Consider the following 27,853-nt stretch of genomic DNA (forward strand, 5'->3'; position numbering starts at 1 on the left):
AAACCGTTTCCACGACGTCCCCCTTTTCTCGATTTTTTTATTATTACAACAGACGCCATGGAACTCGACTCCGGCACGGCAGACTCCTCTACACAATCCTCAAAACGCATATCGACCCACGGTCCGCGCGACTCACGCCGAGAGCAATGGCGGCTGTCTAAAGGCATGACACCGCGGCCTGCCACGAAGGGCATAAATCGGCAGGGAGGCATCGCAGCCAGACGTAAAGCGGGACGGTCGCATCGCAGACGGTGAATGGGGCCTGTGGATGTGTTGTGCGTTGGTTGACTTAGGTCTTGCTTCACTGTATTCTATTGACGTCTGGTATCACTTCGTTAAGATGAATTTTGCATGAGCATATTGTACTATACCCAAAAGGCTACCTGTGCTGTTTTGATGGGTTTGATTTCAGCAATGGTTAGCCATACAAAAGCTCATGCTTAGATCCACACCAGGGAGTTGATGCTCAATGAATACATATAGATCAGTTGGCCCAGCCAACCCTGCTTCTTCAGATACACCGTGAATCAGTACAGGAATAGATCCCAACACCCGATGGATAACCGTCACATTGTAGTCGTTTCGATAACATTTCCGTACCATTATACTAGCGACGGATGCTGGTATATATCGAGCCGGCACCGAGATCAGGCATCTACGCAGGTATTATGAGTGCGGTACGCTACTTATCTACACTATTAGGAGGCATCGATTGTGGCAAACATGGTGTGGTATCATGATCTTCTGCTTGTATGATTAGACTGCGGTGGTGTAACCTTTGATGTCATCGTCACTGTACTTGTCCTCATTGCTATCCGCACGCTGGAGCTGCAGCTTGGTCGCGTCACTATCGGCAGATGGCGGTGATGACCTGCAAACAGAAGCCATGCAGAGCCAGAAGCGCAGTCAACATCAGGTAATGAGCACCCAACTGAGAGGCAACGCACGCAAAATCTTCCATCACAAAGTGGTCCGTCGTGACATGTACCTCTGGGCGTGCAAAGTTCATCGACCGACGTCCTCTACCGCCCCCCATGTTGGGGAAGTGTCGCGGGGTACCACTGACTGGGCTGACGGGGCCGACTTTCGACGAACTGTGTACGTAGACATCCGAGTTCTTGCATTGCTGCAGACGCATGACGGATCGACATGCCGCGATGACTCTGCCAATCAAGCGACTGAGCATCCTGCTGCCCAGAGGAGGTAGAACACATTGATACGCACGAGAAAGTAGCCGCCGGTATCTAGAATAGTACGTGAGAAGATAAACTCATCGAGAGCGCACAGCACTCACAGTTGCAATACTGTCAGACGACCGACGAAAGTCGGGTAAGCATTCTGATATCTCAGGTGTAAACAGCACTCACACATTCATCACAGCTATCGCGAGTTCAACGATGTCAATAAAAAGCACTTCCTCGTACCAGTGCACGCAGACTCACTGTTGAGATTGAGCACGTTCAATATCTGACGACCATGCAGGAGTCAACATCACATGCCGGTTGTCTCATCGATCAGCACGTACCGCGGGTAAGGCATTGAAACAGAACGCGATGATGAAGAACACGAGCCCATCCGTGGAAAGCAGACCCCAAAGGCCCGAGCGATCCCTCTGGGGCAGAAGCGCAACGAGCGTAAAAACAAGGATCACGAGGTCGAATACCATCGCTGTCACGGTACTGCCTCAGCCAGAGTCCCGACAGCGACAAGTGTGAGACGTACTCATAAAGAAGACTATATTGAGCCAAACATGGCTGGTTTTTTCCAAGGAACACGACTTCGTGGCCTCAGAGTACACGGCCGTAAAGGTAAACGCACCGCGCCAGAGCAAGATCCACTGAGCGAGGGACAGAAAACCTAGCGGCACGACAACCTTGAGATTGCGGTTCCAAATGACGATCCTGGTGACACGTGCAAATCAGCATCCGCGCGTTGAGACGAGGAAAACGAGGTGTACGTTCTAAGCATCAAGGACGTCGAAGCGCACATGACTGCCATGTTTCCCGCCCACTGAAATTAGGATGAGCCAAAGACCGAGACGTGTTCGTGAAGAGCGTACCGAACTGAAGGTATATAATGCTTGGCAGTTGATCTGTTTAGACTGTCAACAGAGCTCTCTATCGGGCACCCGCAGGACGTACTGGGCTCTGGACATTCAAAGCAATGATACTGGAGAAGGCTTAGAGAAGTTCATCGGTGACAAGACCGAGTTGGACTCACAGGCCAATCATGGAGCCAAACAGCGAGTATCTGCAAAGAAAGAAAAAAGCTGTTGCCGTAGGTCATCCTGAATGAAAGTCGCGATTTCAGACGGGTGTACTCACACTATAGAGCAAGTTAGTGCACGTGGATATCGATGAATGAGGCTGGATTGAACTCACCAAAGGCCAGGTGAATTTGCGCCTCCGGGTAATAAGGGACCATTCGAAATCGGATGTTTCAAACACCTCCCAGACATAGACACCAAAAAGAGCGAAGACTAGTTTGCTGTACACATCTGCGGATGGGGGTGAAGGTGCGTAGGAGAGAAGAGGGAAGGAGACTGACCGGAATCATGGGCGATCTCCAAGGTCGACTGCCAGTTGACCATCGTGGCCACGGCGGGGCTGGAGACGGAGAGTCAGTCGGGAGGGGGGAGAGGGGGGGAGACTGAGCCCATTGTGGCGAGGGGATATTAAAACGGGCGGCGAATTCAGTGGACTGCACGTGTACGGCGAGAAATCCCTGACGACAGAACCTTATCCTGGTTTACGTTGCAGTCGTTGCAGCCGGGTGGCGCGGTATGTCTCTCGGAAATTACTCCAGCTCGGGTGTTGCTGCCGCGTTTCACTCAAGCAACCGACCGACAGCCTTCCACCCAAAAAACCACTCAGATTCCTCTCAGCAAGGTACATCTCGGTATGAAATATCGCTGCGTATGCTCATAGAAGGCAGAGACGGGCCGAAGAGAAAACAAGGGGGGCAGGCCACAGCGTCAACAGGCCTGGCGCTGCGGTCTCGTTTAAGTTGTAAGAGGAGCTGACCACACCGAATCATCCTCCGAGATCAACGCGCGATTGGGTTGCCGAGGCGTCTCAACTTTACAGTGCAGAGACTTGCGGGACCGACGCCTGACCGATGCCCTCGTCTCGAAGGGCATGAGACTAGAGCGACATCGCCCTGGAGTTGAAGCTGACTCGAAAGCTGCACGAACTTGAACACAGCGGAGGAGGAGGAGGAGGAGGATAGATCAGCGGGAAATAGCCGCCGCCCGCGCCCGTGTCGGATCACTCAAGTCGCACTCGCGGTGGCGCCTGCCGTGACACTCGGCCGAAAAAATCATTTCGCTGCGCTGTCGTTGACCAGCTCCCTGGCAGGTCAGCAGTAGTACTACAAATGCTGAACTGACAGCCAAACTCAAATAAGGACGCGCCAGAAAAGAGAGCGATGGCCGCATGCAGTGCGTGTTGCGTACGAGCGCCTGCGACCCTTGACTAGTACACCGCTGGTCCATGCAATGGAAGCACCCACACGCGGCTCACTCTGATCACACGGAGGCATACACGAGTGGTCTTTCCGTGACGTAGTGTGACCAATCTGTCGCCGACGCTGGGCCACATAACTACCACCAGAATTTCCTCGAATTTAGTGCGGGAGCGACTTGCGCCCCTTCGACGCCCAAAAGTACAGCGCTGGCAGATGACCGTCCACGAGATCGCCACCCACCTGGAGCATTTATTGAATCAAAACGCATCATCCCCACGTTGCCATGGTTTCTCACTGCGCCAGCAGGCTATTCCATCTTTCACGAACCTCAGCGATTTCACAACTGCAGCTAAACAAAACATGGATTCCTACCGATCTAAAACAGTCGCTGTCGCACCCAGGCAGCTACTGCACAATGGTAAGTAAAGCTGATCTGAGCCTCGCAACGCCAAAACATGACAAATGCTGACAACGCAACGAGCCAACTTACGAACAAGGAAACGGAGTCGTCGTTTCCTAAGACGGACGTACGTGGTCGCATTTCCTCCCGAGAAACGCCGTAATTTCACACACAGCCTGGGGCCTTCATGTTAGCCCGTAGACCTTTGTGCGAGGCTACTCCCAAAAGAGATGTCGATTGTTGAGTAGTTCTTGACACCTTGTGGGGATCGCAGCGCACATTGTCAAGTATATCAACTTACCACGATTTGTGCGCAGACGTCAGCACAAAATAGGTTATCCACGCTCGAATGTACCACCTCGAAGGGCGGTCAACTATGCGGTAGGCATGCGAGAACTGACCTTAATGAGAACGCGAAGTCTACATGCACAACGCGCGCTACGGTCTTGAGAACGAAAGAGCACTCACCGATCGAAGGAAGATGTCTGTCAACACACGGCATGCACTCGTAGAGCGAGCGACATTGCACCAATATGGTGGCTGGGTATTATTGATTTTGGGGTAAATTACTTCTATATATCTGGGGCAAGTTCAGTCCTCCCGCCTGCAGTTAGACCACATGTGCAACGTCATAGGCCTTCCGGTCGCCGTTGCCGTACTTGTCCTCTAAGCTGTCCTCACGCTTCAAGTCTACCTTGTTCGCTTTCGTACCATCACCTGCTGCGCTGCAAGGCCCAACGGACCCATTGCGTCAGTTTCGACTCTTAAACTGTAAAACCGAAGCCGACAAGCCCGCACGCACCCAAAGTCCTGCATCACGAACTGATCCGTTGTCACGAGAACCTCTGGACGCGCAAATGCCAGCGATCTCCGCCTCGCTACCGTGGGGCGGCGCGCACCGGGACCGTTAGACGAGCTGCCTTGTCCCATGGCCGAGCTGTCAACATAAACGCCTCCGCTCCTGTACTCGTGCAAGCGGACAACGGCGCGACATGCAGCCATGGCCCTGATCACAAACACCGTCAGCAATCGACCCGAGATAGGCGTAGATGGGCTGCTACTGACGAGATGACGGCAGCAGGAACCTGTAAGCCAGGTACAACGATAAGCTTAACGGCAATCAATCAGGACAGTACGGTAACGCTTACGGCAGCGATGCTGAATGCAGACAGGCGAGAATGTGGTCAGTTTTATAGCGCCAAGCGCATTGGGGCCGCACTCACACGTTCATCATGACTGGGGGAGGAAGGGCGTGAGCGACACGAACAAAAGAAAAGATCATGGAGGTCGGACTCACCATTCAGATTCAGGATGTTCAAAATCTGAAGACAGATCAACACAATCAATATAGAGATTTGCATTCCGATCTCGCAGACATACCGCAGGAAGAGCATTGAAGCAGAATGCGACGATGAAATAGACCAGACCGTCCCTGAACAAGAGCGTCCAAAGATCTGACCGAGACTTTTTGGGGATGAGGGCGACCAATGTGAAAACAAGGGTGACGAAATCGAACGCCATCGCTGCGATAGTCCAATGGTCAGTATATCCGGGCGTCGCGCGGAGAGTACGACGGCATACTGATGAGGAACTCGACGTTCAGATAAACGTGATTGTTCGATGTCAAGACACACGCCTGTTCTTGCGTCGAATACACGGCTGTCAGAGTGAACGCCCCACGCCAGAGTACCACCCAGTGTGCAAGGGAGAAGATGCAGAGGGGAATGACAACTTTGAGCTTCCGCTCCCAAATGGCGATCCTATTTGTATTGATTGTCATTCAATATATCGCAGTTACTCTCGCAGGTAGGACATACGTTCGCAGCATTAGACACGTCGACGCGCACACGATGGCCATGTTACCTGCCCACTAAAGACCGATACAGACCTAGATCAGTATCCAAAAATAACTGTACGCAGAGGCAAGCTTACTGAGTTGAATGTGTATAATGATTGACAGTTGACCTGGAGAAGTGTTAGATGGCGCAATTCAGATGAGCAAAGATGCATACCACCGTGGTAACGGTAAGCGATACAATTCTGCACAAGGACGAGTATGTTCAGCCGCTTCTCTCGGAAGAACAAGTCGAACTCACAGGCCGACCAATGCTCCTAGCAAGCAATATCGACATAGGAAGTAGAAGACTGGTGCAAATAGGTGATCAGCATGCGTAGGCGCGTTCGAGTAAGCAGACGCACTCTGAAGGATGCCCATCAATGCAACGCGCTACGATGATCGAACAACGGAACTCACCAATGGCCATGTAAATCGACGCTTGCCGGTAATAAGTGACCACTCAAACCCGAAGGTGACGACGATCTCCCATATATATACACCAAAAAGAACGAACATGAGTCTAGTGTACACAGCTGCGGACGCATGTCAGAAAACACAGACAAGAGGGGAGAGAGAGAGAAACGCCACCGACTAGAGTCATACGCTATCTCCGCGGGGGACGACCAATCGACCATAGTGACGTCTGAGTTGGGGATAGACAGGACTCAGGACAACGGAGGGCAGGGGAGCGATGTGCCCCGACGGGTCGACGGTCGCATTTAAGTGCGTGCAGGATGACCGACTGCCGGCAGCATGGTAGCGAGGGAGGCCAGCACGTGTGCGCGGTCGAATCTACGGGGATCTTGGGCAAGATTGGCGTTCGCGGCATCTTTGTCTCGAGTGTTTGAGCCGTGTGCGCGGCCCTCGCACCGAGTCTGCTGCTAGCCGGGCTTGGTCCACCCCAGCTGTCCACCGTTGCGCGCGACGGTGACAGACAGCGACGAGCTCGCTCGCGACAACGGATCCTTGCAGGAATGGGCCACGGCGTGTCCGCTGGCTGCGCTGCCCCGCCTCGTATACTTACAAGCCTCAGATCAAGAAAGGGCGGGTTTCAGTTGGGCCCCGAGCCAGAGCAGGCAACCGCGTAACTCCTTCCGTCGACCCCGATTCGCCCGCGTCTGGGCTCACACGACCGCGTCTGTCGCATGCCAGCACAAATGAGACCTCAGACGGACGTCTCTGTGGTCGTGAGCCTCGTCGAGACTGGCTTGAATCGTCGTCCTTTGCATGCAGCTGCCGTTCCAGAGCAGACGAGAGACGAGATTGCGATCAGGGCAAGCTGATGTCCGCCCGCCAAATCCCGGAGACTCAGCCTCGCGCGCGGCACTCCCCGCACTCGAGTCGAGGGGCCACATATCGAGACACTAGCCCAGCCACTAGTAATGGTATTGCTTCCACGTAGCCAACGGATGCCCAGAAACACTCCAAACCCTCAGGGGGATGCGCCAGCAACCCGGGGGCGTGCGCTCTAGACTGGCAAAGCAACGGTCCGGTTGAAGTGCCCATGGCCAGGTTTCACTTTAACATGTAACCTATCAGAAATCCACCATCGCCCGCGATTGATAGTGGTTATACCGTCACGACCAGCTCCCAATCGCTTGCCGCCCAAGGACCCTCGTTCTCAGGCTGCCGCGCCGTGCTCACTATCAGACGAACTTGTTGTTTCCCATCAGAGCAATTCAATATGCTATGCAGTATTCAGCCCATCACCCTGATCCCGTTGCACTGTCACGTACACATTGATACGCTCAATGGCGAAAAGATCTTAGATCCATCCTACCCCAACGTCATCCCCAATCCATATGTGGACGCTCTCCGAGGTTTGCGCACCCGCCCAACCGTCGCTGATGCGTTTGGGGTTGACAGTTTAGCTGACAATCGACCGCATAACGGTACCAGGCACGATAGTATTCAGTACCCAGACGGAAGATCTCTTGCTGGAGGCGAGCACTCCCCGCCATCACGCCCGCACAGAGGCGTCTAATCACATCATGTTCGAGGCCTCCGAGCGCGACGGCAACTCTGTATTTGCGCCTGGATGTAAATTTGCCGTCTCACCAGCACCTACAGAACAGACTAACCTACTAACTACACCATACAGCCACCTCGCCGTCAGCACCCGCACTAATCAGCCATGGCTGGCGCGGGCACCATTTCACTTGCAAGACGCCTAGCCCGTCCTTCACTTGGTGACCGCGCAGGATCTTGAGAGGAACAATCAGTGGGTTCGTCATGAGATCGTTGTACACCCTCGCATGGAAGATCTGGACGGAGCCGTCATCTGAGCATGAAGCAAACAATGGATACGTCGGGTGGAAGTGCAGCGACCGAAGCGCCCGTGTGTGGTACCTAACGACCGAGTCAAATCAGTAAAATTGAGCCGACACAGCGCATGATGTTGTGAGGGGACGAGTGAAACAGGGTGATGCGGCAAATGCGAGGAGTCCCTTGTGGCTTACCGGAGAATTTTGTATGGTTTCTCACTTAGCTCCAGGTCAAACCAGCACAACTTGCGGTCGTATCCACCCACAATGAGGTGGTCGCCCGAAGGATGCACGTCCATCGACGATATCCATCTGATACCTGGTATGAGCGTCTTCAACAGCTTCTGTTCCGCGAGGTTATACAGCCGCACGTAGCGCTGCGTCTATTTTGCGAGATCCAATCAGCTCATCAATGAAGAAGATCAATCATTATGGCAGAGGAAGATACATACCGCCACGAAGAAATGCGGCTTTGTCGGGTGGAATAGGACCAATTGTATGGAGCCTTTCACTTTCCGGAATGGTGCTTGGGAATGTCTACGCGATAGCTGATGGATCCAGACCGCTCCCTGACTCTCGCTACCGGCTAAGGCAGTCGACATTAGTACCATATGTCTCACCACGATCAGGCTCGCGGCGACTTACAAACAGAGGACAGGTAGTCACCCTTTCGATGCCAGGTGATTTGTTTTGTGACGCCTGAGGAAGGCGGAAGATTCAGCGTCAGGATTGGCGAATCAACCGAAGACGCTGCCGCCGTCTGTGAAACCCATTTCACCAGCGATGGTGTCGTGGGTTGAGGGGGGAGGGTGGCTGGTGACAACAAAGCTTGGGTAGCGGCGAGAATAGCGGTAGAAAGATTTGGTGGAATCAGGAAATGCAAGTGTTCCTCGCTGCATATGAGAGCCATCAGGTCAGGTCTCGTTACGGTCACCGGACGGAAGCGAGACCAGTGAAGAGGGGACGTACAGGCCGACAACGAAAAAGCTGACATCAGTGCGTGGACACCATTCAACGGCGCCGATTTTCGTTGGGAACTTCCACCTCTTGACCTCTTTTCCAACCATCACTTCCCATAACCTCACTGCGCCGCTCTCATCTCCTGTGACGACCCATGCACCATCTGGACTGACGCTTGTCGACCTTACCCGGTAACCGTTATGTAGCACTTGGAGTGCTTTATAAATGGGGAATGGCTTGAGACTGCTGGGACTCGGCAGTTTCGGAATAAGGCTGCTGGGATCAATTTGTAGCTTGACTCTCTGCACTCGTGGAGCAAGGTACAAATCAAGCTGCCGGCTGAAGCGCTCCTGTATGAACTGGTCGTATGCTGGGACGAGACGCAGGGCCTTATACTTTTGTGGTAAGAAGTCGCGCTCACGATCCTCCTTGTCGGTCTCTTCCCACTGCTTGCGCTCTTCTTCAGTAGGCAAGTATTCTTCTGGCGGGTTATAAGACTCCGCATTGGTAGGAAGACGAGGCTTGGGCGCGGGAAGGGGCGCAGGATGCGCGGAAGGTTCTTCGTTCCATACAGAGTAAAATTGTAGTTGGGATGCGGTCGTTTTGGGCTTATTGGGTACGATTCGACCTTGACGAATAGCACGAACGATCTTCATGACCTGTCCCACTTGACGTGAGCGCAAGCGGAAAAGAGACTATGATAATTGTCTACTTTTTGTTTCTCCCATTTGCTGGGTACCCATCTCCGCTTGGGTTCTGGAGCGGCAGAAAGAGGCATGACTTCCTCCTTGCCCTTGCCGGTGAACCATTCTATTGTTGGCTCATAGGGATCATAGTCGGCATCCGGAACCTCATTTTCTTGCAACCGCCGAATCAGATCTAGTTCCTCAGCGGTCAGCGGCTTGTTCATTTGCGCCTTTTTGTCAAAAGCGGTTGTCCTAAATACACCATGAGCTATCAGACAGAGGAGAGGTGTAATGATGCGTACCAGGATGTTGGATCCTCAACCGTCTCAAGGAATTTATCTAGCTCGTCACCTCGAGCGGGTCGCAATACCTTCTTGCCATCAATATCGTAGCCTACATGGGGCAGATCGTCGTACCAATGCATCGGTATGTTCCCTACACGGTTGGGTGTCTGCAATGCGGACGGAGACCTAATTCAATGCCAGGACATACAAATCAGACGAATTGAATTCGTACGTCTTCCGTGGAGGAATCCGAGTCGTAGTCTGGTTCAATCTCTGGGTATACACGTTTTGGTTGCCCCGTTATATCTGAGACAATAGTTTTAGGTTTTGGAAAGATGTGTAGCTCGTCGTCGTCTGTGGAGATTTCCGATTCATCCTCTTCGTCTTCGTCGTCGCTCTCCACTTCGTCTTCATCGGTTGCTTCGCTTTCTTCCGCGTTTTCACCCACCTCATCATCTTCCTCACTGTCGCTCCCGGGATCAAGGACAGGAAACTCATCTGTTTGACCGTCGTCGTCGTCATCCGCTTCCTGCTCGTCCGCCTCATCCTCACTCCGCATGTCCAGGCCGACGTCAAGAGGAAAAGCGGAAGGCACCTCAGTTTCCTCCTCTGATATCTTTCGTTTCTGGGCCTTTTTCTTCAGCTCTGTAGCAGCCATTTCGCATAGCAGTCCAGAGAAGTGTGATAAGTTATACCAAGGGGTCCACTTCCTTCAGCTAAAGAATGCTAAAAATCGTAACTTGGTTAACCACGTGGACGTGAACAGATCGAATCGGGCGGCTGCAAGCAGCAAAGCGAACTCGACGCGCTCGGCCTGCCATTCCGACGACCACTTCAACTTATTTCTATTATTTCTGTGCTAAACTATCTAGATGGTCAATTACGGAGGAGGTGAGCGCATGAAATCGCTTTGCGCTGTTTTCCTGACGCGTCGTGCTGCACAGACGAAGTTTCTGCACTCGTGATCGACATCGGGACGTCCTCAATACGCGCGGGGTATGCGGGGGATGATACACCCAAAGCAATAATCCCGACTGCATATGGATACACAGAACTTCCAGATGAAGCGGTGTCCGTTCCTGCGGATGGAGACGTGACTATGAACGAAGAGAGTACCGCTGAAGGCGAAGCTACAAGTATTCCTTCCTCACAGAAGAAAATCAAGCTCTTCCTTGGTCAGAACGGACCTTCTATGTGGCGGGAGGGGATGCAGATCGATAACCCAGTCGAGAATGGCCTGAGTGAGTTTATCATAAGAGTCGCATCTGATTTCGCGAGTATTGACTTAGAACGCTGCCACCAGTACAGGATTTCGATCCGATACATTCATTGCTTACACACGCGTTAGAAGATGTCATGCGATGCAATCCATCCGAGCATCCGATCCTCGTAACCGAGCCCGCGTGGAATACCCCCGCCAATAGAGAACGTATGGCGGAGATTATGTTCGAACAATTCAACGTTCCTGCGTTTTACATATCGAATACAAGCGTCCTCAATGCGTAAGCTGACAATGCTACCGAACTCTGTCGTATGTCTCACAGATCAGATGTCAGCTTCGCCGCGGGCAAGGGCTCTGCGTACGTTGTTGACATCGGGCACTCGACCGCTAGCGTGACCCCCGTCATTGATGGATTTGTGCTGCGGCGAGGTATGAATTACATACTTGGAGCAATTCATGTCATTCAAATTATGTATTATCCACCAGGTCTTGCGCATTCCGCTCTGCCGCAGCTCGTTCACGCGCACGCGCGACATTTATTGACGTCCCCGACTAACAGACGACCGGGAATCCAACTGTTCCCACATCAGCTCATTGCAAACAAACAAGTACGTTGCTGTGTGCATCATTCGTGACATACGACATGACTCCACTCAGCCAGTAGATGCGGCAGTGGCGGCCAAATTTGAATTGCGACAGGACAGGATAGCAGGCACGACAGATAGTTGGAAGGCGTGGTATGAAGCGCGGGAAGTCGATGAGTGGATTCAAAGCGTCGCGGGCGTTTTGGACCAAGGTTGGAATGAGCAGTAAGTCGTTCATCCATCACTCCTTGTTTCCCACCTCATATTGCGTGTGGGTTGTAGAGCCGCAAATCAAAAGGGAGCAAGACATTACGAATTTCCAACTGGATATAACAATTACTTCAGCGCCTCCGAAAGATACTCGGTTGGCGAGTTGTTCTTTACACACTCCCACCAACTAATGGTGAGTGCCATATATAATCACCCATGCGAAAAACTCATCAATATGCGCGACAGGCATCTAATCCCAATCTCCCTAAAAATATCCCTGCCCTGATCACCACCTCTCTTGGTGCTTGCGATCCAGAGATCCGGCAAGTCCTCATGGGTAATGTTGTACTCACAGGGGGAGGAAGCCTCTTCTCAGGCCTTGGCGAACGTCTGCAGAACGAGTTGTCGAGAAATTTCCCTCATGTATGCGCTTTTTCACGTTGTTCAGCCTATGACCTTACTCACCGACCACGCAATCAGGTGAAGATCCATTCGCCAGGAAACCCTACCGAGCGTCGCTATGGTGGATGGCTGGGCGGATCCATACTTGCTAGTCTGGGCACCTTCCACCAGTTGTGGATCAGTAGGGAGGAGTGGCAGGTTGGTGCACATCTTGTCATTGCATTTTTGTCTCGTTTTCGACGAAGTGAACCAATAGGAACATGGAAGACCGATCGTTGGGCAACGATGCAAGTAATACACGTGCATCGTGCCTCAAAAAGATCTGGCTGGCCAGCATAGTAGGTTGAGTGATTGCTACGAACTCCCTTGCAACTGAACGAACATCGTTTGTACAGGTTTTATCAGACCCAGCCAAGAGCATTACAACTTTGGTACATTCACCAGGAAGAGGTAAGAGACGACTGCGTTGTTCAACAGATGTACAGGAGTATGCGCAACGTGAAATTCCCGAGCACGATGTAACTACCTCCATGAATGCGAATGTCCCAGCGATATGGAATTTCTCGACCCGGGGAAGCGCCGCTTCCCTGCGTTGTCCCGATACATCAGCATGCAGTGAGCCATTTCTCGTCCGTATCCACCGCTGTCATGCCCTTAGTTGAGAAGTAAAAGAAGAGAATGTGGCAGAGGTGGGAAGAAATAAGAGAAGGAATCAAATGATGAAGGGAGGGGAGATACGGTGTATCTGCACGAGCACTAAGTGTTCGCTTCAGCAGACGCGTATATAATATGGACTAAGTCAGGGATCGTTTGACCTATCGACAACGATATTGAAAGGAAAGTGGATGATTCGCCAACAATAATATCGTACATTCTCGTCGTTGCGCAAGCAAATAGCGCGTTTCAGAATACCTCGACATCGCGCCTCTCACGAGCGTCCATGAGGGCTTCAAGGGCTCCGATAGCCTTCCTCCTGCTTCGGGTAGCGAAATTCTTTGGAAGCAGTTCATCGTTGTTTGACGGCGGGCCACGGGGCTGACGAGTCGGGTGACTTCTCTGCACGACCACGGGGGCATCCTGCGGCTCAGCAACGGTAATGGTAGGGATGGCACGACCAATCCCAAGCCCCTCATATAGCTTCTTCACTGCTTCTTCACGTGGAGAAAGCCTGGGATCATCACGAGTGGAATCGCTATCGGGGGTGCTGGGGGCCGAATTGGATCTGGATGAAACCGATGAGGAATCATCTACACATGTGCCATCAGAGTCGTCTACAGCAACAGTGGCAGACATGGGTTTGGAAGCTGCCGCGCTCAGCTGGAGGGGAAGAGGCCTGGCCTTGGCAGACCCCGGACCAGAGGTAGGAGAGACTGGTTCGCCCGGTGGCGGCGTTATTCTGACCAAGGGGGAAGATGCTGCACGATTACCGCCTAGAACCGAGTGATTGACTGCACTACGCCTCCAAGACACTGCTGCATCGGATTTGGAAGGTGCAGCACCATTGACGTTATTAGATGAAGGATAGCCTAATGAGGTGCCACCACTAATGACAGTTGTGTGGTTAGGAGTAGATGGAGGCTTTGCACTGGAAGGAGCAAAGTCATCTTCATCTGAGTCATAGCGCGTGGAAACCATGCGACTCCCAAATTTGCCACCAATGGCCGCGGTCATCGGCAGGTGAGCTTGATCGTCGACACCAAGCTTGGCTCGCAGCTGATCGGCCTGGTTGACGCGACGTGTCTGCGCATTCGCAGCGGCGACACGTAGGTCGAACGATGTGTGAGCAGGGCCTGCGGTGGCTGGAGGAACAAACCCAACACTACTGCGCCTCGCGGGCTGTTGTTGTTGTTGCTGCCTTTGGCGCTGAGCCTGAGCAACGAGCTCGGCTTGGTATTGCTGGGCTTGAATGGTCTGTATAGCGTACATATCAGTTACAGAAAAACTCATGAGCGATGAAGAAATACGCGCCTGAAGCCTAGCAATTTCCATCTGCATCATCCGTAGTTGCAGATTTTGAAGTTGACTCTGAGCCTCAGCAGGCGTCATCGGATAGCCCCCACCCACGTTCGTGCCGAATGCTTGTTGCTGGGCAAACCTGTTGGCAGCGCCATCTACAGCAGCGGTCATGGGATGCTGGAGGTGGGTGGTGTTGTTCCTAATGTACAAATTATGTGCCATGCCGGGAAGCTCGTCTGCTTCTTCCTCTTGAATGTAGAGCATCTCATTGTGTGGAGTAGAGACGATGCGTGGGATATTGAATGCGCCTGCAGGTGCAGCAGTGTGAGGCACATTGCCGGTAGGGCCAGAAGCCGAACGAACACCGCCCGTGCGAAGACCAGCAAGGAGGGAAGCGCGGGGGTTGGGGGCAGGTGTAGTAGCCATCGGGAGCAGAGGTATAGTGGTGGTTAAGGCTCGAAAATCACCGGTGTGGCGCAACTGATGGGGAAGGAATGGTGGAAGAATACAGCTACAAGACGGAAAGGTCAGTAGGGAGTGGTGAAACAGGTTGCAATAAACCTAGAAGCACCGAAAGTTAAATTTACCTGATAAGTCAGATTCGAAGTTGACCGACAATCAGGATGCAGAATAGGAAGTCAATATTTCTCTCTCTTGTTGGCAAGGCGTTGTCGGGGCGATGGTAAAGCTTGCAGAGGATATCCGCGAAGTGAAGTGCCGAGTGGGCGATTAGAGAAGCTGACTGGGAAAAGCTGAAATTTTCGCGAGTATAGAAGACGATAGACAGTATATATCCTAAGGTGAAGACAGAGAGAGAGGAAGACCGAGACAGAGGAGAAAAGGGCCACCGAGAGACAAGTAAGAGAGAAAGAGAGGACAAAGATCAAAACACGACCGTTCAGTATAGCCATCGCCTGGCAAGGACCCTAGACACCCCCTCCCGGTCCCCCTCCGGAACGACACAACTACATACACGCAATATCTCTACTATTATTCCAAGTACAGCCTATGTGTAGCTCCAGGCTGTCGGTTTATACTTTTGTACAGCCCCTCGAACAACAGCAAATCATCCTGTATGGTCAATCTTCGCCTTATACGTAGGCAATGCGTAGGACAACGCTTCCGCGGAGCGTCAGCCACTCGGCGGCAAACGCTTGAACACAAGTCTGGCCCAGCTGGCTTAAAGGTACTTTTTTGCACTGGCCCTGACCCTCGAATCAAATACTGGACTTCGGATGGGAGTATGGGCGGTGTGGAACGGGTTGAGCATCGTCTGTCCGTGATGGCGACGGGCGCGCGTGAGTAGCATCGACCTCCGAACACCGCAGGATGAAACGGCAACACTGACCTTGACATATAGCTCCCAGACATCGTTGAAGAAAGCCTTGATCCCATCGTCGTTGCGCGCCTCATGCAGCAACACGAACTTCATATCTGTACGAGTCGCCATAAGTTATCAGCATCATGCAACGGATTGCACCGTACTTCCTGGTGTAACAAACGCAGAAACCGTCCATTCATTGAACTTGTCCACAGACTTCAGATACCTGTTCGTCGTGAATCATCAGTCGGTTGCAGTTTGATGGACACGGCTAGGGTTGATGGTGGATACCAACATTGCATTCTCCTTCCGTACAACCTCCTCAATAACATCCAAACTAGCGTTGGCGATCATTTGTATGACATGCCTGTCCTGCCCCCCTCCGACCCGCACTGTCCCTCCCTGCACATGGTGCGGCTGGGTCGCGCTCGTAGCACCAGATAAGGCAGTCAGAGTTCCGGCAAAGGCGGAAGTCGACCAGCTCGGAAGATTTGATGCCAGAGGCGAAGTCACCGTTGCTTGTGCCGGCTTCGACGAATAATGCGTGAGACTGTACAACGGAGTGTCTGAGGGCGAAAGCAGGTACAGGTGGTGAGACATGGCAAGCAACGATCGTGGGTGAATTCGAGCCCACTGTCCGTCGTGGTCCGATCAGATTTCAGCAGTCTCAGCCACCTCGGCCTGAGGATGTCCTTCACCAGCCCCGTCTTCATCGCTCGGACTGTCGCACAGTGCCTGCGGTCACTACCACAGCGGCCTGCTGCGGGGACCTCTGGCTTCTCGAAGCTCTACCTATCCACCATATTGGTTGCACAACCTACCCAATCACTGCGACTTCCATGCTTTCGGCAAGCGACATCTCTGACGGCGGTGCATCACACGACCTCGCAGTCCCAGACCCGACTGTCCTCTGTTCTCCAAATTGTGTCGAGTAGAGTATGGCAGGCTACCCATCGCTCTTTTAGGCCTTCACAAGTGACTGCTAGCTCCTCGCGCCCCTCGTTAGGCGGTCCACCTCCACCGCGGCGACTGCAATCCTTATGGCAGACCTTCCGTCGAAAGCTGGATTCAACTCCTCCTGAAGCTATTATGTGGGGTGTTTTGGCTCTGAACGGGGTCGTGTTTGTTATGTGGCACTTAGCTTCCATTAAGTATGTGAGTACCGGTAGTGCATTTCACGGTCTGTAAGAACTACTGATCAAAACGGCGAGCAGAGAAGTGCGGGTGATCCAGGCTTCTATAGGTGGATGATTGAGAACTTTACCGTGAGCGCACATAACATAAGTTCAGGGCGGATGTGAGTATCCTGAATTCATTACACGTTCTATTCTCATCTCGCAATAGATGGACGCTCTTGACTAGCTGCATATCACATGAGGATTCCTCTCATTTATTGTTCAACGCACTGACCTACTACTTTATGGCACCAGCCGTTCTACCGATGCTGGGGAATGCGAGCTTCTTGGCTTTGTATCTCAGTGGTGCGTACAGTACGTTATGCAAAGTTATAATTCTTCAATTAAATTTGCCTCCCTCAAGGTGGGCTTTTTGCGAGTGTTGCGAGTGTCTTCTGGCACAAGACTATTAAACATCACAACAACTACAGTTCGTATGGTGCAAGCGGTGCGTTGCCTCCTCAGTTTAGGTGTCGCAGATATTAAGCGTTTTATCCGCAGGCGCACTATTCGCAATAGTGTCGTTCTTCGCATGCGTAGCCCCTCGCGCAAAGTTGTATTTGTTTGCCGTTGTTCCTGTACCGGCATGGGCATTGGTGACAGGCATCATTCTATGGGATGGCTTCAGCGCAGTTACGGATAAAGTTAGTATTTATCTGGTCAGTTCTATCATCTTGACTCATAGTTCGACTACAGCGAACCGGAACAGACACAGCTGGCCATATTGGTGGCATTTGCGCCGGCATAGCATACTTCCTACGGCTTCGCTTCCGTTTCTAACTTAGGGCTGGATCTAATATTCTCGTGGTAGACTTTGCCAACATTCTTTACGCAAAATGCAGTCGTCCAACTTTCCGGCTCGGTTTTGACCCTATACTCATTCAAACTGGGCTTACTCTGATCGCCTGCAGTCGATATGCTATTTCAATCAGTCTCAGCCTAACTGGGAGGAGATGATGATTCAATTCACTGGCTACTGACTTGGAGTTGACGGGCGGTTCAGCCGTTTCATAGTATGAGACAGGTGAAATATAATGTGGTGCGAACATAGATATCCATTATAAAGTAACAGGAGGTGCTGTGATCGGATCAGGCACTCCAATCTCCCTGACCGCATAGTAGCTGAAGAACAGAATCTTGAAGCTGAGCGCAATGCCGGCGTGCAGAAGCACCAGAAGAATGATGATCAACCGAACAGGTTTTGCGTCAGCCTAAAAGGTCGTGAGCTCAAACATCCCAGGAAGAGGCAGTCGCTGGCACGCACCGATGCAAGCACTGGATACACGTTTGCGACAAGGAAATACCCCGAGAGAAGGAACGCAACGCCAACCAGAATCCAACGCGCGAGGGGAATTGGAATGACGCACAAGACCTATTTCGACGAAGCATGAGTCGCTATACACCGCGTCTCATCATTGTACTCACCGAGACCGGAATCCACACAAACTGGCCATATCCCCACAAAGCGACGGCTTCGATCACACTCCACTCGCCTACGCCGAGGTACCTCAGCGCGAACCACAGCAATATCGGCACCGCGAGGCCGTACGAGTACACGAGGCCCACCGCCGTGAATATCAGGCCGAAGTCGTACGCTATGATGGCAGCGGCATCTGGATTCGATAGCCACGACGCTATGGCGGACGCGAGGGACGAGCAGACAAATAGCGAGAATATGAGCGTAGTGAGCGTCCAAAATGGCCCGTAGAGGTCGGCACCGGGCGAGAGGTGTGTGGAGAGGTAAGAGGTGGCGGAGGGCGGGAACATGGTCATATAACAGCGTCGGAAGACCTGATGTGTGCAAGCGAAACAATCAGGCTTTCATTTTAACCTTGTGTGGATGAAATAGTGGAATTGTCCGTACGGTTTTAGTGTCGACGTCGAAGTAGGGCTGGAAATATTCGAATGACCAGAATCCATGGCTTCCTGGGCTGCTTCGGTCTTGGACATATCCTATACATGTATATCATGCGGTAGACTTGAGCATGAGCGTTCAATACCTACCTCGTCCCGCATTGACCCCTGCGTTCCCGCCAGCGTTGGGTGCTCGAGGGTCGGAATCAAGGAAAGCTACGTCCAAAATGTCTCTTGTTCAACACCAAGTGAAACCAAGCAAGTGGTTGTGCGACGCACATTGGAACTGGAGGCCCTCCGGGCCCTCTTCCATTCGCTAGGAGGAAGACTGCCATCAATACCATGAGGCTCCGACAGCGCATGGTGAATGAAAACACTTACGTCGTCGGACTCTATGGATACATACGCCATTGTGCTTTTTCACTTGAAAGAGTTGAGGCGGTGGGTATGGGACTACGTTGCAGGGCTTAGAGTAATGAGGTAGTCGGCGACGGGCAGTGAGCAAGAGCGCGCAGAAGCGCCCGCGAGGCTCGCCCGACGCAGTCACTGTGCATGATCACCATACGCATGCATGTGTGAGTCGAAATCACGGTTTTTATAGAGCTACAACACATTGTATGCTGGTGTCTATCTCATACATGATTGCTTACAAAATGCTCAAGTAATGCTACAATGGTATAGAGAGCAATGTCAGGGCAGGCAACTCGGAAAAGACGAAGCGACACCCAGATGCAAGTCGGGGAAGAATGTTCACTGATCCAACCTGTCCCTTTCTGTCGCATGCGTCGCGATAACGCGATCCATAGCATCCAGCCATGTCTCCACTTGCGTGGCGGCAGTTGTGCCATTGGTCGTCAATCCTTTCTTCTTTGCCTTCGAGATGCCGTTGGCCTGTGGAGATGGTCTCGACTGAGTGAACATCGGAAGCACCCCGATATATCGTGCGTGGGCAAGCACTGGCAAACGTCTAAGCGAACGACCCGACATGCCCTGGATCTAGTTTGCAAGGAACATCCTGGAGTGAGTCTTGGGAGAAAGTACAATCAGTACAATACTTACTCGGCAGTTTTCGGATAGCGCAAGTAATCTCATTGCGACTCTCTTTGAACGTTCTCGTGAATCATCTCCGGCGGCGAGCGAAATAGCTGCTCCGAGGGGTATCTCAGACTGCTGAGAAGTCGGAAGAATGCTGTTTTGGGTACGTGGCCGAGATCCGACCGATGCTACAGGGAGAGCGGCTGCTAGTGAAGCAGTTTGTGGAAAGCCAGATGTTCTTTCATATAACTGAGCTTGTGCCAAGCTTGGCACGTCCTAGATAATAAATACAGAGGATGAGAGGGTGGTCGGTAGAGACGGCATGCAGGAATCACGCACAACGTCAGATACAATTCCTTTCTTGATGAGCTCGGCTAGGCACGTCCGGAGAATCTCATAAACAGCTTCTCGGGGAGGAAGATCGACATATTGCACGATGTCCGCACGGTCCACAAATGCCGAGTCTGTATCATTCTTATTGAGAATTAGCATCAGTCGGTGACGGCGTGCAGCTCACCAATAGCTTTAGCAAGGTTACTTGTGGCCATGACAAGAACGTTCTTTTTATGTTTCAATTTATCTAGCTGTGTGAGTAGCGCATTCACGACCTGGAGAGAAACTGCATTAGTCTTCCTCAACTGGTGTAAACTGAATTCATACACGGAGAGCATCGGAAGGTTCTGTCCCTGCCATAGCTCCTGCTCGAGCCGCAGTCAGAGATTCAACCTCATCTATTGAGGCATGAAACGGCCACGACGTTAAAAATCAGCGAATAGGATGAACGACGTCATGGCTCACCGATGAGCACGACCACGAACGTCTCCTCGTCTTCAGTCATATCCATGACGCTGCTGAATAATCGCTGAACGAGCTTCCCGGACTCTGAGAACCAGCGAGAGAACAACGAATGCGAGTTGATCTCCAGCAAACGCGAATGCGCATATCTGTGGATGAGACATCAAAAATCACCCGTAGTAGGAGTGCGCTAGCACTAGCCTATGAGACAACCTGATGGACAGCTTTTGAGCAAGGGCACGACAAAGTGACGTCTTCCCGGTCCCAGGGGGACCATGCAACAAGACGACGCGATTCCACGAAACGACGTTGACTACTTGTAGTTAGATTCACTAGCGAATGGATGAAGCTCGAAGGCTCACAGTCAACGTCCGCGTCACTGAAGACCACGGTAGCATATATATAGTCGAGCAACTTTGACTTGATATCATCTGAATAGATCAAGCTTTCCCAGAGCCCCTCCCATGCCAGGCTGGGCAGCTCGCACACACTCGCGGCCATGATTTCCTCGCCGTCGCCTCGACCGCCCCCGCTTGCGAGCTCCTCGAACGCATCGGCGTCGGATGGCTGGTACACATGTATTTGGAGTGAGGCTTGTTCTATGGGAATAGAGGGAGAGGGACAGGACGACTCTGAAGCGGAAATGCAGGCGACGGAAGAGGCAAGGAGCGGAGCGTCTTCCCAGCCTTGGATCGTGGATGGCAGGTAGATGTATGATAGAGAGGAGGTAAGGAATGTGTGCACTGCGTTGCGTATGGTATCAAATCGCGAGGTAGCGGTTGGCGACACTCGCACTTCGACTAGCCGTTCAAATAAGATCAGTTAATACGTTACTCGAGAGCAGTGGTGCGAGCATACATACTGTGCACAGGCCACATGACTGGAGCATTCGCGGATGTGGGATCAGAGGACGATGCCATGTTGAAGTCGAGTTCGCCGTTCATGATGTTAGCAAGGTGAAAATGTCAAAAGGTGGACGAGCAGTGGCAAAGTCACTCTCAGGCGGCTGGTGGCCACCGTCAACAACGCGTACACAAACGCGGTAGGCGCGTGTTCCCGCCGGTCCCGTGACGGAGTCGATCGAGCACGATCGTCCGAGTCTAGTACTTACTTAGTACTGCTTCCGCGATGGCCCGGGCGCAAGGTCGAGTGTTGTAAACATTGCGCTCCTTCCATTTCGGACATATCTGCGCAACTTCGCAGTACAGCATGGCAGACCAGGGAACGTGTGTGGAATGTACCACGGACATCCTCGTCGCACAACATCAGGAGCAGCCCGCACAATCGGCGACGAGCCCCTATGATCCCAAGCTAGATCCCTCAACCTTTGTGCCCCCGACGCCCTTACCGTCGCCCAGCATCACCATTGAATTCTGCGACAGGGTACGTCACAGGATCCATTCCCCATGTCTCGCCGTAATGGAAGCTCATCACGATGTCTGTCGCAGTGCCGCTGGTGAGAACATAGCACATACTTGGCCACATCTCCCCGGCGGGGACACCCGCCGCTGACGCTGCGTCACCAGGCTGCATCGCGCAAGCTGGGTCTCAACCGAGCTCTTCCTGACCTTTCCCACCCCGACGCTCAAGGCGATATCCATTCTCCCTCTCAATGCAGAGGAAACGGGAGGCCGATTCCGTGTCTGGCTATTCCTGGACGGCCAACCACCCCTCCTAGTCTGGGACAGGAAAGTGGAGGGCGGCTTTCCAGAGCTCAAAGTGCTGGTGCGCATGACGTCGTGGTCTTCGAGGTCTCTCCAGCATTTTGATTCGGTTCGCGAGCAGAAACAACGCGTCCGCGACCACATCCAGCCGGGCAAATCGCTCGGGCATTCAGACAACAAGTAAGGCCTGTCACTGGCTTGCATGGAGAAGGCATGCCTCTGCGGTGTCTTTATCTCAATTATGCTGTGTAAAGCTTGAGTGGCGTTTCTCGAGGCAGCGCTCGCCAAATTGTCACTCTCGCATTGCAGTTTGCACAATATCCTCCGTCTCAGAAGTCTGCGCAATTTTTCTTACCCTCGACAAGGAGCAGAGCGTCGACGCCACACCTCGACGGGCTGCCATGACAAGGTCGGGCGCGTTATTTAGCCTTCAGGACCTCGCTGGTCGGGCTACGATTGCTGTGGTCTCTGGGAACATTCTGATTTTTTGTCGTCAAATTTTCGTCATCATATGAGCGGGGCGACTCCGCCGGCGGACGCGCCAGCCTTGGTTAGCAAGCCTACTGCTATTGCGACTGCCGGGATTCGTCTTTTGGCGGTATCAAACTGTGGCAGCAACCGAGTAAGATCACGGCGTTATCGCTCTCGTAAGGGTCTCCAAGAACGTACTCCATTCCGAGTCTAGAGGCATGTCTGCTGGTTGCGTGTATCGGGGTCCGTTTCCCCATACTTCTTCACGCACATTCTGATTGTCCTCCCCCGATAGCCGCTGCATCCACGCGTGCGTCTGTGCTGGGCGCAATATGCACGCCTCGGGTAGCATGCATTGCTCGCTGTCAGAGTGCTCGGCTCCTGCAGCGTCTGGGCGAGAGGGCGAGGACCCCGTGTGCAGATGGCCCAAATCGCGTAAGGCCTGTCTGCGCACCGTCGCTGATTATCGTCGACTCATCGCAGGCAAGACCATGCACACATCGTCCCTGTCTGTGAATATTGAATGCGTGAACGTGCGCAACCCGCTGCGTGCGCCCAAGGTCCGAGCATGCTAGCACATTCTGATTGGACTCTTCCGGCATTCTGTTATCGGCATTTCTCGACCATGTCAGGCGCCTTGATCAGTTATGCGAGGAATCGCCATCCGGAGGTTTTTCGCTCGACCCCAGTCATGTCATGCATGCCACTCGAATTGTCTGATAGCACAAACGGCATTCTTGCTCCACACCAAAAGGCGCGATAATGACAGAGTTGATAGGCCACGACCCTAGTATACTACAACAAATGATATCTACACGAAGGGCGAATATACAAGCAAGCGCACGAACGCGTCGGTCAGCAAAAGGTGGCACAAGCTTAAAGGGAGAGAAGGTGCATCACCGCCACAGGCAGGAGGCCCTGGCGACAGCATACACAGGTGAACGACGAAGGAGCTACTTTATACGTACAAAAAAGCGTCTACGTACAGAAAAACGTCCTTATGCGCACGCGCACGCCTACAGGTATTAATGAGTCCGACTCCGCTGCCCGTATAGGAACGAACGGCCCAGTGTAAAATAAGTCTCAACTTCATCAGTCCAAAGAATCAATGTCAACAAGAAACCTATCAGCTCCCTGGCACTGGTCTCACTTCATGCATCTGCGCTTCCAAATCGTCGGAATCACCGGCGAGGAACGCCACCCGCTCTTCGCTACTGCCGTCCTCGTCCATCAGCTCGTCGTTCACTGCTCTGCGCGTGATGTACGAGATATAAACAAAGATGGCCAAGCAGAGCGCAATGCCAATGACGGTCGAGTAGAAGCTCAGCGAATTCTCCTCTGCCGACCCAGACGGTTTCACGTGGTACTCCGCAAATGAGTGGATCGAGCTCCCAATGCTAGTGTGAATGATGAGCTTGAAGAGCGAGAGCGCGGTGCAGAGCGTGTACGTCCGGAAGGTCAGACTCGACGACGCCGCAAGGAGGCAGTTCATAACGTTGTATGGGTAGGGCGCAAGACGGATGAGGAAGAGAAGCTTGGGTCGCTTCTCGATCGCCCTGACCACCCGCTTGATCGTCACGGTACATGCGAGCCAGCGCTGAATCTGGCTGCGGAAGAAGGCCCGAGAGAGTAGGAATACAGTGAGTGCGCCGACCAAAGAAGCCAGGTAGGAAATTATAGCGCCAGTCCAAGCACCAAAGGTGTAGCCAGATAGGATAACGAGTGTGGAATACAGAGGGACTGGGGCTGTGTGACAGGACCATGGATCAAAAAGAGACGCGGGTGGATATATCAGACCAGAACTTACGGAATGTAGTGATGAAGATGAGAATGAATATCACAGCATAGCCAACGTAGGCGTCGGACTGCAGCCAGTGAGACAGTGCATCTAAACCTGCAGAGAGTGAAACAAATCAAAACTCGTGTTGGGGCGTATTATGCGGTCGCGAGCGGCCTACCTCGGAAAACCTCAAGCTTCCAAAAGCTGATGGCAGCGAGGAAGCCGAGGCTTGTGATTGCGTACAAGATGATGGGAATCCAAGGCTTTAGCAGATTAGCTATCCGAAGGCCGCGCGGGCGGGTGTAAGCGGGGGTAGGTGCAGTCCAGCTGGAGATGGCACGCGGTGATGCGGAACCGGCGAAGGAGGGAGATGGTCGCGCCGGAGAGAGAACAGTGGGATGTGAGGAGAGGGAGCAGCGCGATATTGAAGGCGAGGGGAAGTGCGAAAGCGTGCAGGGACATGGAGCAGATGGGTCACGGTGGTGACCGAGTCCGCGACGCGCTGACGCCTCAATCAAGGCCTTCTCGTCGAGTTTCTCGTCCATAGCGGATTGTTGCTGGGATGTGCGCGCGGGGTTGGTCGACGGTTGCTGTCCCGATAAGAGAGCGAGGGCGCGGGGATGTTGTGAGCGGGCTTGATGGGAATGGGGATGGTCCATTGGATACCAGTCCAATTGGAAAGGGCGAACGTCGGGCGAGATGGGTGGAGAAGACCCAAGTCGACGAACGGCGGGTTGAGACGAAAGGCCTGAAGAAAGAGTGTGCGGATCGAAATAAGTTAAAGGATGGTGCGGGCTGGCTGTCTTCCCACGGGGACAGAGTGCCTCTCTGGGCGCCTGGTGGCGTCAAACCGCATCTGCTGCGCCGGCTAAACAAATATCGGTGACTGCAGCCTCAGAGTCCCGCCGACTATCCGCCTCTGCTTTTCTTCCTATCTCTCTAAAGCGAGGCCAAGCCAGGCAGCGAGGCACACACGCTGCAGACGGGCACAGCGACTGTGGCAGCGACGACTCGGTGCGCGCAATGTCCTCGACGGCGACGGGGTCGGTGGCGCCAAGTCAGGGTGGCGACGCCGCGTCACGCTGTCACGCGCCCTGGCTCTAGCCACTCGCGTTCAGGGCCACGGCACACGTGCCTCTGTCTCTAGCGTGATTTTTGCTCGTGACGGTCGCATCCTCTTTCTCCGCACCGCGACGGCGCGATCGCACCGATGGCCACATCTCTCCTCCAACGCCTGCGTCCTGTCCGCCCTCTGCGCACTCTCCACCCTCGTCCCCGTCATAACTCGCACAGCGCTGGCCCTCGCCATGTTCACTTTTACTCCGACCTTGTTCCGGGCATGATTCCAGTCGCCCTCCTGGGCTCAGCTGTTTATCTCGTAAGGCGTCCCGACCTTCCGAAACCAACGTATGCTCACCCCCTTTTACAGGGCCTGCGCCTTGCCCAATCAAGCATGTCTCACGAAAAATATTTGGAAGAGGCCTTGGAGCGCGTCACACAGCTCGAGGCGGAGGTGGACGCTCTCCGCAACGCCCAGGCGGGTCGTGCCCTGATTACATCGCCCTCAAGCGAGGCCAAGTCGCGCTGGCGGCTGTGGTGACATCCTGCACGATCGGTCGGTCAACCCCCCCGCTCCAGCCGTCACTCTGACTGTATCGAGCAAGGTCTCCAACCGCCCTGGATGCGTTGGCAGTGCTCACCATTTTCCGTGCCCAAATCTGTCTGTGACACCGACATGATTCCGATAGCGCCCCGTGTTGTAGCATGCACCCCTGTACAATGTTGACATGCTCAGCCGCATCGAGGTGCCCGATCACTCACTAAAGGCAGCATGCCTCGCACGCCCGCACTCGCGCATCGTCCCCAGCTGATATCCAAGCACATTTCCAAAATTAACCTCTGATATTATTGGTAGTCTCTGATTAATCACTGTCCAAGCATGTGAGATAGCAGCAGCGAAAGTAAGAATAGGGTATAGGCCGTATGGCGCACGGCGCGCGGAAAGGTCATCGGTGCATGCCTTTCACCAATGCTGTCTTGTGACGATCATAGAGCTTCGCAGTGCTGTACCAATCGATTCAGCTATATTGTCGCACACACAATTGTGGAGTGCGAATACGTCACCTGAGAGCTGCTGCTGCCAGGCCGGCGAACGTCTGAATCTGGCTTTTGGCGCGTTTGAGATTGAAGACGTTGTAGGCTGCGCACGTACATCATCTGCACACGTACAAATCTCAGACATTGAGCGCAAGACACTCACAGACGAAGATGAGATCCATCAGTAATTTCAGTCGTGTCACCTGTATCCAGTAATCTTGTCTCTGCAATCTTCCAAGCTCCGTTTCGTCCACCTTCGAAGCCGCTGGGTTTGATTTGGCCGTTGCGCCCCCCATCGACTCCGCGTAGAGCCGTGATTCCACTGTGAGTCCAGCCCATCAGACAAGGAATTCGCATATCAAATCATAATGAGGTTTCTGACCTTCGTGCTGCTGCGTGAGAATCACACTTCTCTCTACAGTGTTTTCCACCAGGTTCACAAGCGTGCCAGCAAACCAACACCAGTCTGCAAACCTCCCAGCGCGTTCTCCCAGCCGCTTGCCGATGAGCCCCAACCTGGCAAACGTATAAACATCGTCCGATAGGCCGTTGACCAATTCGAGCAGCACTGGCGGCGGCGCGTGGAGGAAAGTGTGCAGCAATGGCTTGCCCTTGCGCTTTTCTGCTGGCAGTCTATTCGTAGAGGACGAGTCTGCGGAGAACGGCACGGACGCGTGCTGGTCCAATATCGAGGTCAGAGGCGTGAGCCAGTTGAACAGGATGAGACATTTTCTGCGCGGGTGGGTCAGCACAACACAGGAAGAGGGCGAGCGCGCCGCTCACCGAGTGAGCGAGAAGCCCGCGATCGTCGACTCGCAACGCTTGACGAGTTCCGCCTCCCATGCGGAGCGCGGTCTGCTGCGCAGGACAGAGCCCGACACCACCGAGTGAAAGAGGAGGTACATCCGCAGTGAATACTGTATGATTTTCTGTTGCGCCGCGCACATCGCGTCTCGTGAGATGCATGGGAAATAAAGGGTAGGTCAGACATACGAAAGCCTTGTCTCGTCCATTACTCGTCTTCAACAGTTCTCTCAATATGTCCTCCTTCCTAACCTTGTCCTCGGCCTCCGCAGACACCCTCTCGTCGTCCCCAGTTTCGGTGTCCTCCTCAGGCACTCGACTCTCTGATATCGTCTCCTCCTGCATCCTGCTCCCGTACATCTCCGTCCCGTAGATACTAGAGGTCGACATTGACGCTACGGACGGGCGCGGTGTGCGCGGCGGGTGGTGCGAGAGCGGGTTGACTTGGAACGACGCCCCGTCGAATGCGGGCGAGTAGCTGCGCATCTCGTGGCTCGACGAGGAGGCAGAAGACGGGAACCCTGGGCTGTTCGGGAACGTTATGGAGGACATGGCTCGCGTGTGCGACCGCCTCTGCGGCGTGGGGG

General features: G+C 53.3%; 13 protein-coding genes across 13 annotated transcripts; 4 read left to right on the forward strand and 9 right to left on the reverse strand.

Annotated features, from left to right (window-relative positions):
* Window positions 1-756: 756 nt before the first annotated feature.
* FIBRA_04942 (uncharacterized protein) lies at window positions 757-2,590 on the reverse strand (the record flags this gene model as incomplete). The annotated part of the gene is made up of 14 exons (XM_012326723.1): window positions 757-871; window positions 948-1,163; window positions 1,225-1,244; window positions 1,295-1,304; window positions 1,368-1,380; window positions 1,443-1,467; window positions 1,526-1,668; window positions 1,723-1,901; window positions 1,958-2,010; window positions 2,060-2,092; window positions 2,142-2,147; window positions 2,221-2,325; window positions 2,382-2,497; window positions 2,548-2,590. 14 exons carry the CDS (start codon window positions 2,588-2,590, stop codon window positions 757-759), a joined length of 1,077 nt encoding a protein of 358 aa, XP_012182113.1.
* A 1,885-nt stretch (window positions 2,591-4,475) lies between these two features.
* On the reverse strand, window positions 4,476-6,337 carry FIBRA_04943 (uncharacterized protein; the record flags this gene model as incomplete). Its single annotated transcript, XM_012326724.1, has 14 exons — window positions 4,476-4,590; window positions 4,668-4,871; window positions 4,931-4,950; window positions 5,014-5,023; window positions 5,089-5,101; window positions 5,163-5,187; window positions 5,246-5,388; window positions 5,447-5,625; window positions 5,683-5,735; window positions 5,798-5,830; window positions 5,878-5,905; window positions 5,962-6,065; window positions 6,120-6,235; window positions 6,295-6,337. 14 exons carry the CDS (start codon window positions 6,335-6,337, stop codon window positions 4,476-4,478), a joined length of 1,086 nt encoding a protein of 361 aa, XP_012182114.1.
* Window positions 6,338-7,686: 1,349 nt separating this feature from the next.
* On the reverse strand, window positions 7,687-10,554 carry FIBRA_04944 (uncharacterized protein; the record flags this gene model as incomplete). Its single annotated transcript, XM_012326725.1, has 9 exons — window positions 7,687-7,736; window positions 7,792-8,051; window positions 8,162-8,349; window positions 8,419-8,552; window positions 8,612-8,859; window positions 8,936-9,585; window positions 9,639-9,864; window positions 9,915-10,063; window positions 10,129-10,554. 9 exons carry the CDS (start codon window positions 10,552-10,554, stop codon window positions 7,687-7,689), a joined length of 2,331 nt encoding a protein of 776 aa, XP_012182115.1.
* A 214-nt stretch (window positions 10,555-10,768) lies between these two features.
* On the forward strand, window positions 10,769-12,609 carry FIBRA_04945 (uncharacterized protein; the record flags this gene model as incomplete). The annotated part of the gene is made up of 10 exons (XM_012326726.1): window positions 10,769-10,787; window positions 10,841-11,137; window positions 11,200-11,398; window positions 11,453-11,547; window positions 11,605-11,726; window positions 11,776-11,927; window positions 11,985-12,105; window positions 12,159-12,335; window positions 12,393-12,512; window positions 12,571-12,609. The coding sequence occupies 10 exons, from the start codon at window positions 10,769-10,771 to the stop codon at window positions 12,607-12,609; spliced, it is 1,341 nt and encodes a 446-aa protein (XP_012182116.1).
* A 608-nt stretch (window positions 12,610-13,217) lies between these two features.
* On the reverse strand, window positions 13,218-14,696 carry FIBRA_04946 (uncharacterized protein; the record flags this gene model as incomplete). The annotated part of the gene is made up of 1 exon (XM_012326727.1): window positions 13,218-14,696. One exon carries the CDS (start codon window positions 14,694-14,696, stop codon window positions 13,218-13,220), a length of 1,479 nt encoding a protein of 492 aa, XP_012182117.1.
* Window positions 14,697-15,450: 754 nt separating this feature from the next.
* On the reverse strand, window positions 15,451-16,191 carry FIBRA_04947 (uncharacterized protein; the record flags this gene model as incomplete). The annotated part of the gene is made up of 4 exons (XM_012326728.1): window positions 15,451-15,543; window positions 15,619-15,704; window positions 15,756-15,817; window positions 15,887-16,191. 4 exons carry the CDS (start codon window positions 16,189-16,191, stop codon window positions 15,451-15,453), a joined length of 546 nt encoding a protein of 181 aa, XP_012182118.1.
* Window positions 16,192-16,278: 87 nt separating this feature from the next.
* FIBRA_04948 (uncharacterized protein) lies at window positions 16,279-17,546 on the forward strand (the record flags this gene model as incomplete). The annotated part of the gene is made up of 6 exons (XM_012326729.1): window positions 16,279-16,746; window positions 16,806-16,888; window positions 16,936-17,072; window positions 17,131-17,214; window positions 17,268-17,410; window positions 17,463-17,546. 6 exons carry the CDS (start codon window positions 16,279-16,281, stop codon window positions 17,544-17,546), a joined length of 999 nt encoding a protein of 332 aa, XP_012182119.1.
* Window positions 17,547-17,824: 278 nt separating this feature from the next.
* Window positions 17,825-19,031, reverse strand: FIBRA_04949 (uncharacterized protein; the record flags this gene model as incomplete). The annotated part of the gene is made up of 7 exons (XM_012326730.1): window positions 17,825-17,977; window positions 18,031-18,138; window positions 18,192-18,557; window positions 18,631-18,719; window positions 18,771-18,836; window positions 18,900-18,936; window positions 19,002-19,031. 7 exons carry the CDS (start codon window positions 19,029-19,031, stop codon window positions 17,825-17,827), a joined length of 849 nt encoding a protein of 282 aa, XP_012182120.1.
* A 339-nt stretch (window positions 19,032-19,370) lies between these two features.
* On the reverse strand, window positions 19,371-21,394 carry FIBRA_04950 (uncharacterized protein; the record flags this gene model as incomplete). The annotated part of the gene is made up of 9 exons (XM_012326731.1): window positions 19,371-19,616; window positions 19,680-19,931; window positions 19,995-20,119; window positions 20,173-20,263; window positions 20,316-20,386; window positions 20,454-20,599; window positions 20,664-20,763; window positions 20,813-21,250; window positions 21,313-21,394. 9 exons carry the CDS (start codon window positions 21,392-21,394, stop codon window positions 19,371-19,373), a joined length of 1,551 nt encoding a protein of 516 aa, XP_012182121.1.
* A 265-nt stretch (window positions 21,395-21,659) lies between these two features.
* On the forward strand, window positions 21,660-22,298 carry FIBRA_04951 (uncharacterized protein; the record flags this gene model as incomplete). Its single annotated transcript, XM_012326732.1, has 3 exons — window positions 21,660-21,833; window positions 21,899-21,906; window positions 21,977-22,298. The coding sequence occupies 3 exons, from the start codon at window positions 21,660-21,662 to the stop codon at window positions 22,296-22,298; spliced, it is 504 nt and encodes a 167-aa protein (XP_012182122.1).
* Window positions 22,299-23,711: 1,413 nt separating this feature from the next.
* Window positions 23,712-25,024, reverse strand: FIBRA_04952 (uncharacterized protein; the record flags this gene model as incomplete). Its single annotated transcript, XM_012326733.1, has 3 exons — window positions 23,712-24,331; window positions 24,393-24,479; window positions 24,544-25,024. 3 exons carry the CDS (start codon window positions 25,022-25,024, stop codon window positions 23,712-23,714), a joined length of 1,188 nt encoding a protein of 395 aa, XP_012182123.1.
* Window positions 25,025-25,575: 551 nt separating this feature from the next.
* Window positions 25,576-25,965, forward strand: FIBRA_04953 (uncharacterized protein; the record flags this gene model as incomplete). The annotated part of the gene is made up of 2 exons (XM_012326734.1): window positions 25,576-25,743; window positions 25,795-25,965. 2 exons carry the CDS (start codon window positions 25,576-25,578, stop codon window positions 25,963-25,965), a joined length of 339 nt encoding a protein of 112 aa, XP_012182124.1.
* A 520-nt stretch (window positions 25,966-26,485) lies between these two features.
* Window positions 26,486-27,818, reverse strand: FIBRA_04954 (uncharacterized protein; the record flags this gene model as incomplete). Its single annotated transcript, XM_012326735.1, has 5 exons — window positions 26,486-26,565; window positions 26,626-26,784; window positions 26,845-27,194; window positions 27,246-27,391; window positions 27,456-27,818. The coding sequence occupies 5 exons, from the start codon at window positions 27,816-27,818 to the stop codon at window positions 26,486-26,488; spliced, it is 1,098 nt and encodes a 365-aa protein (XP_012182125.1).
* Window positions 27,819-27,853: the final 35 nt, after the last annotated feature.

Source organism: Fibroporia radiculosa (assembly GCF_000313525.1).
Source record: "Fibroporia radiculosa TFFH 294 genomic supercontigs, scaffold3720, whole genome shotgun sequence".
Lineage (NCBI taxonomy): Eukaryota > Fungi > Basidiomycota > Agaricomycetes > Polyporales > Fibroporiaceae > Fibroporia > Fibroporia radiculosa.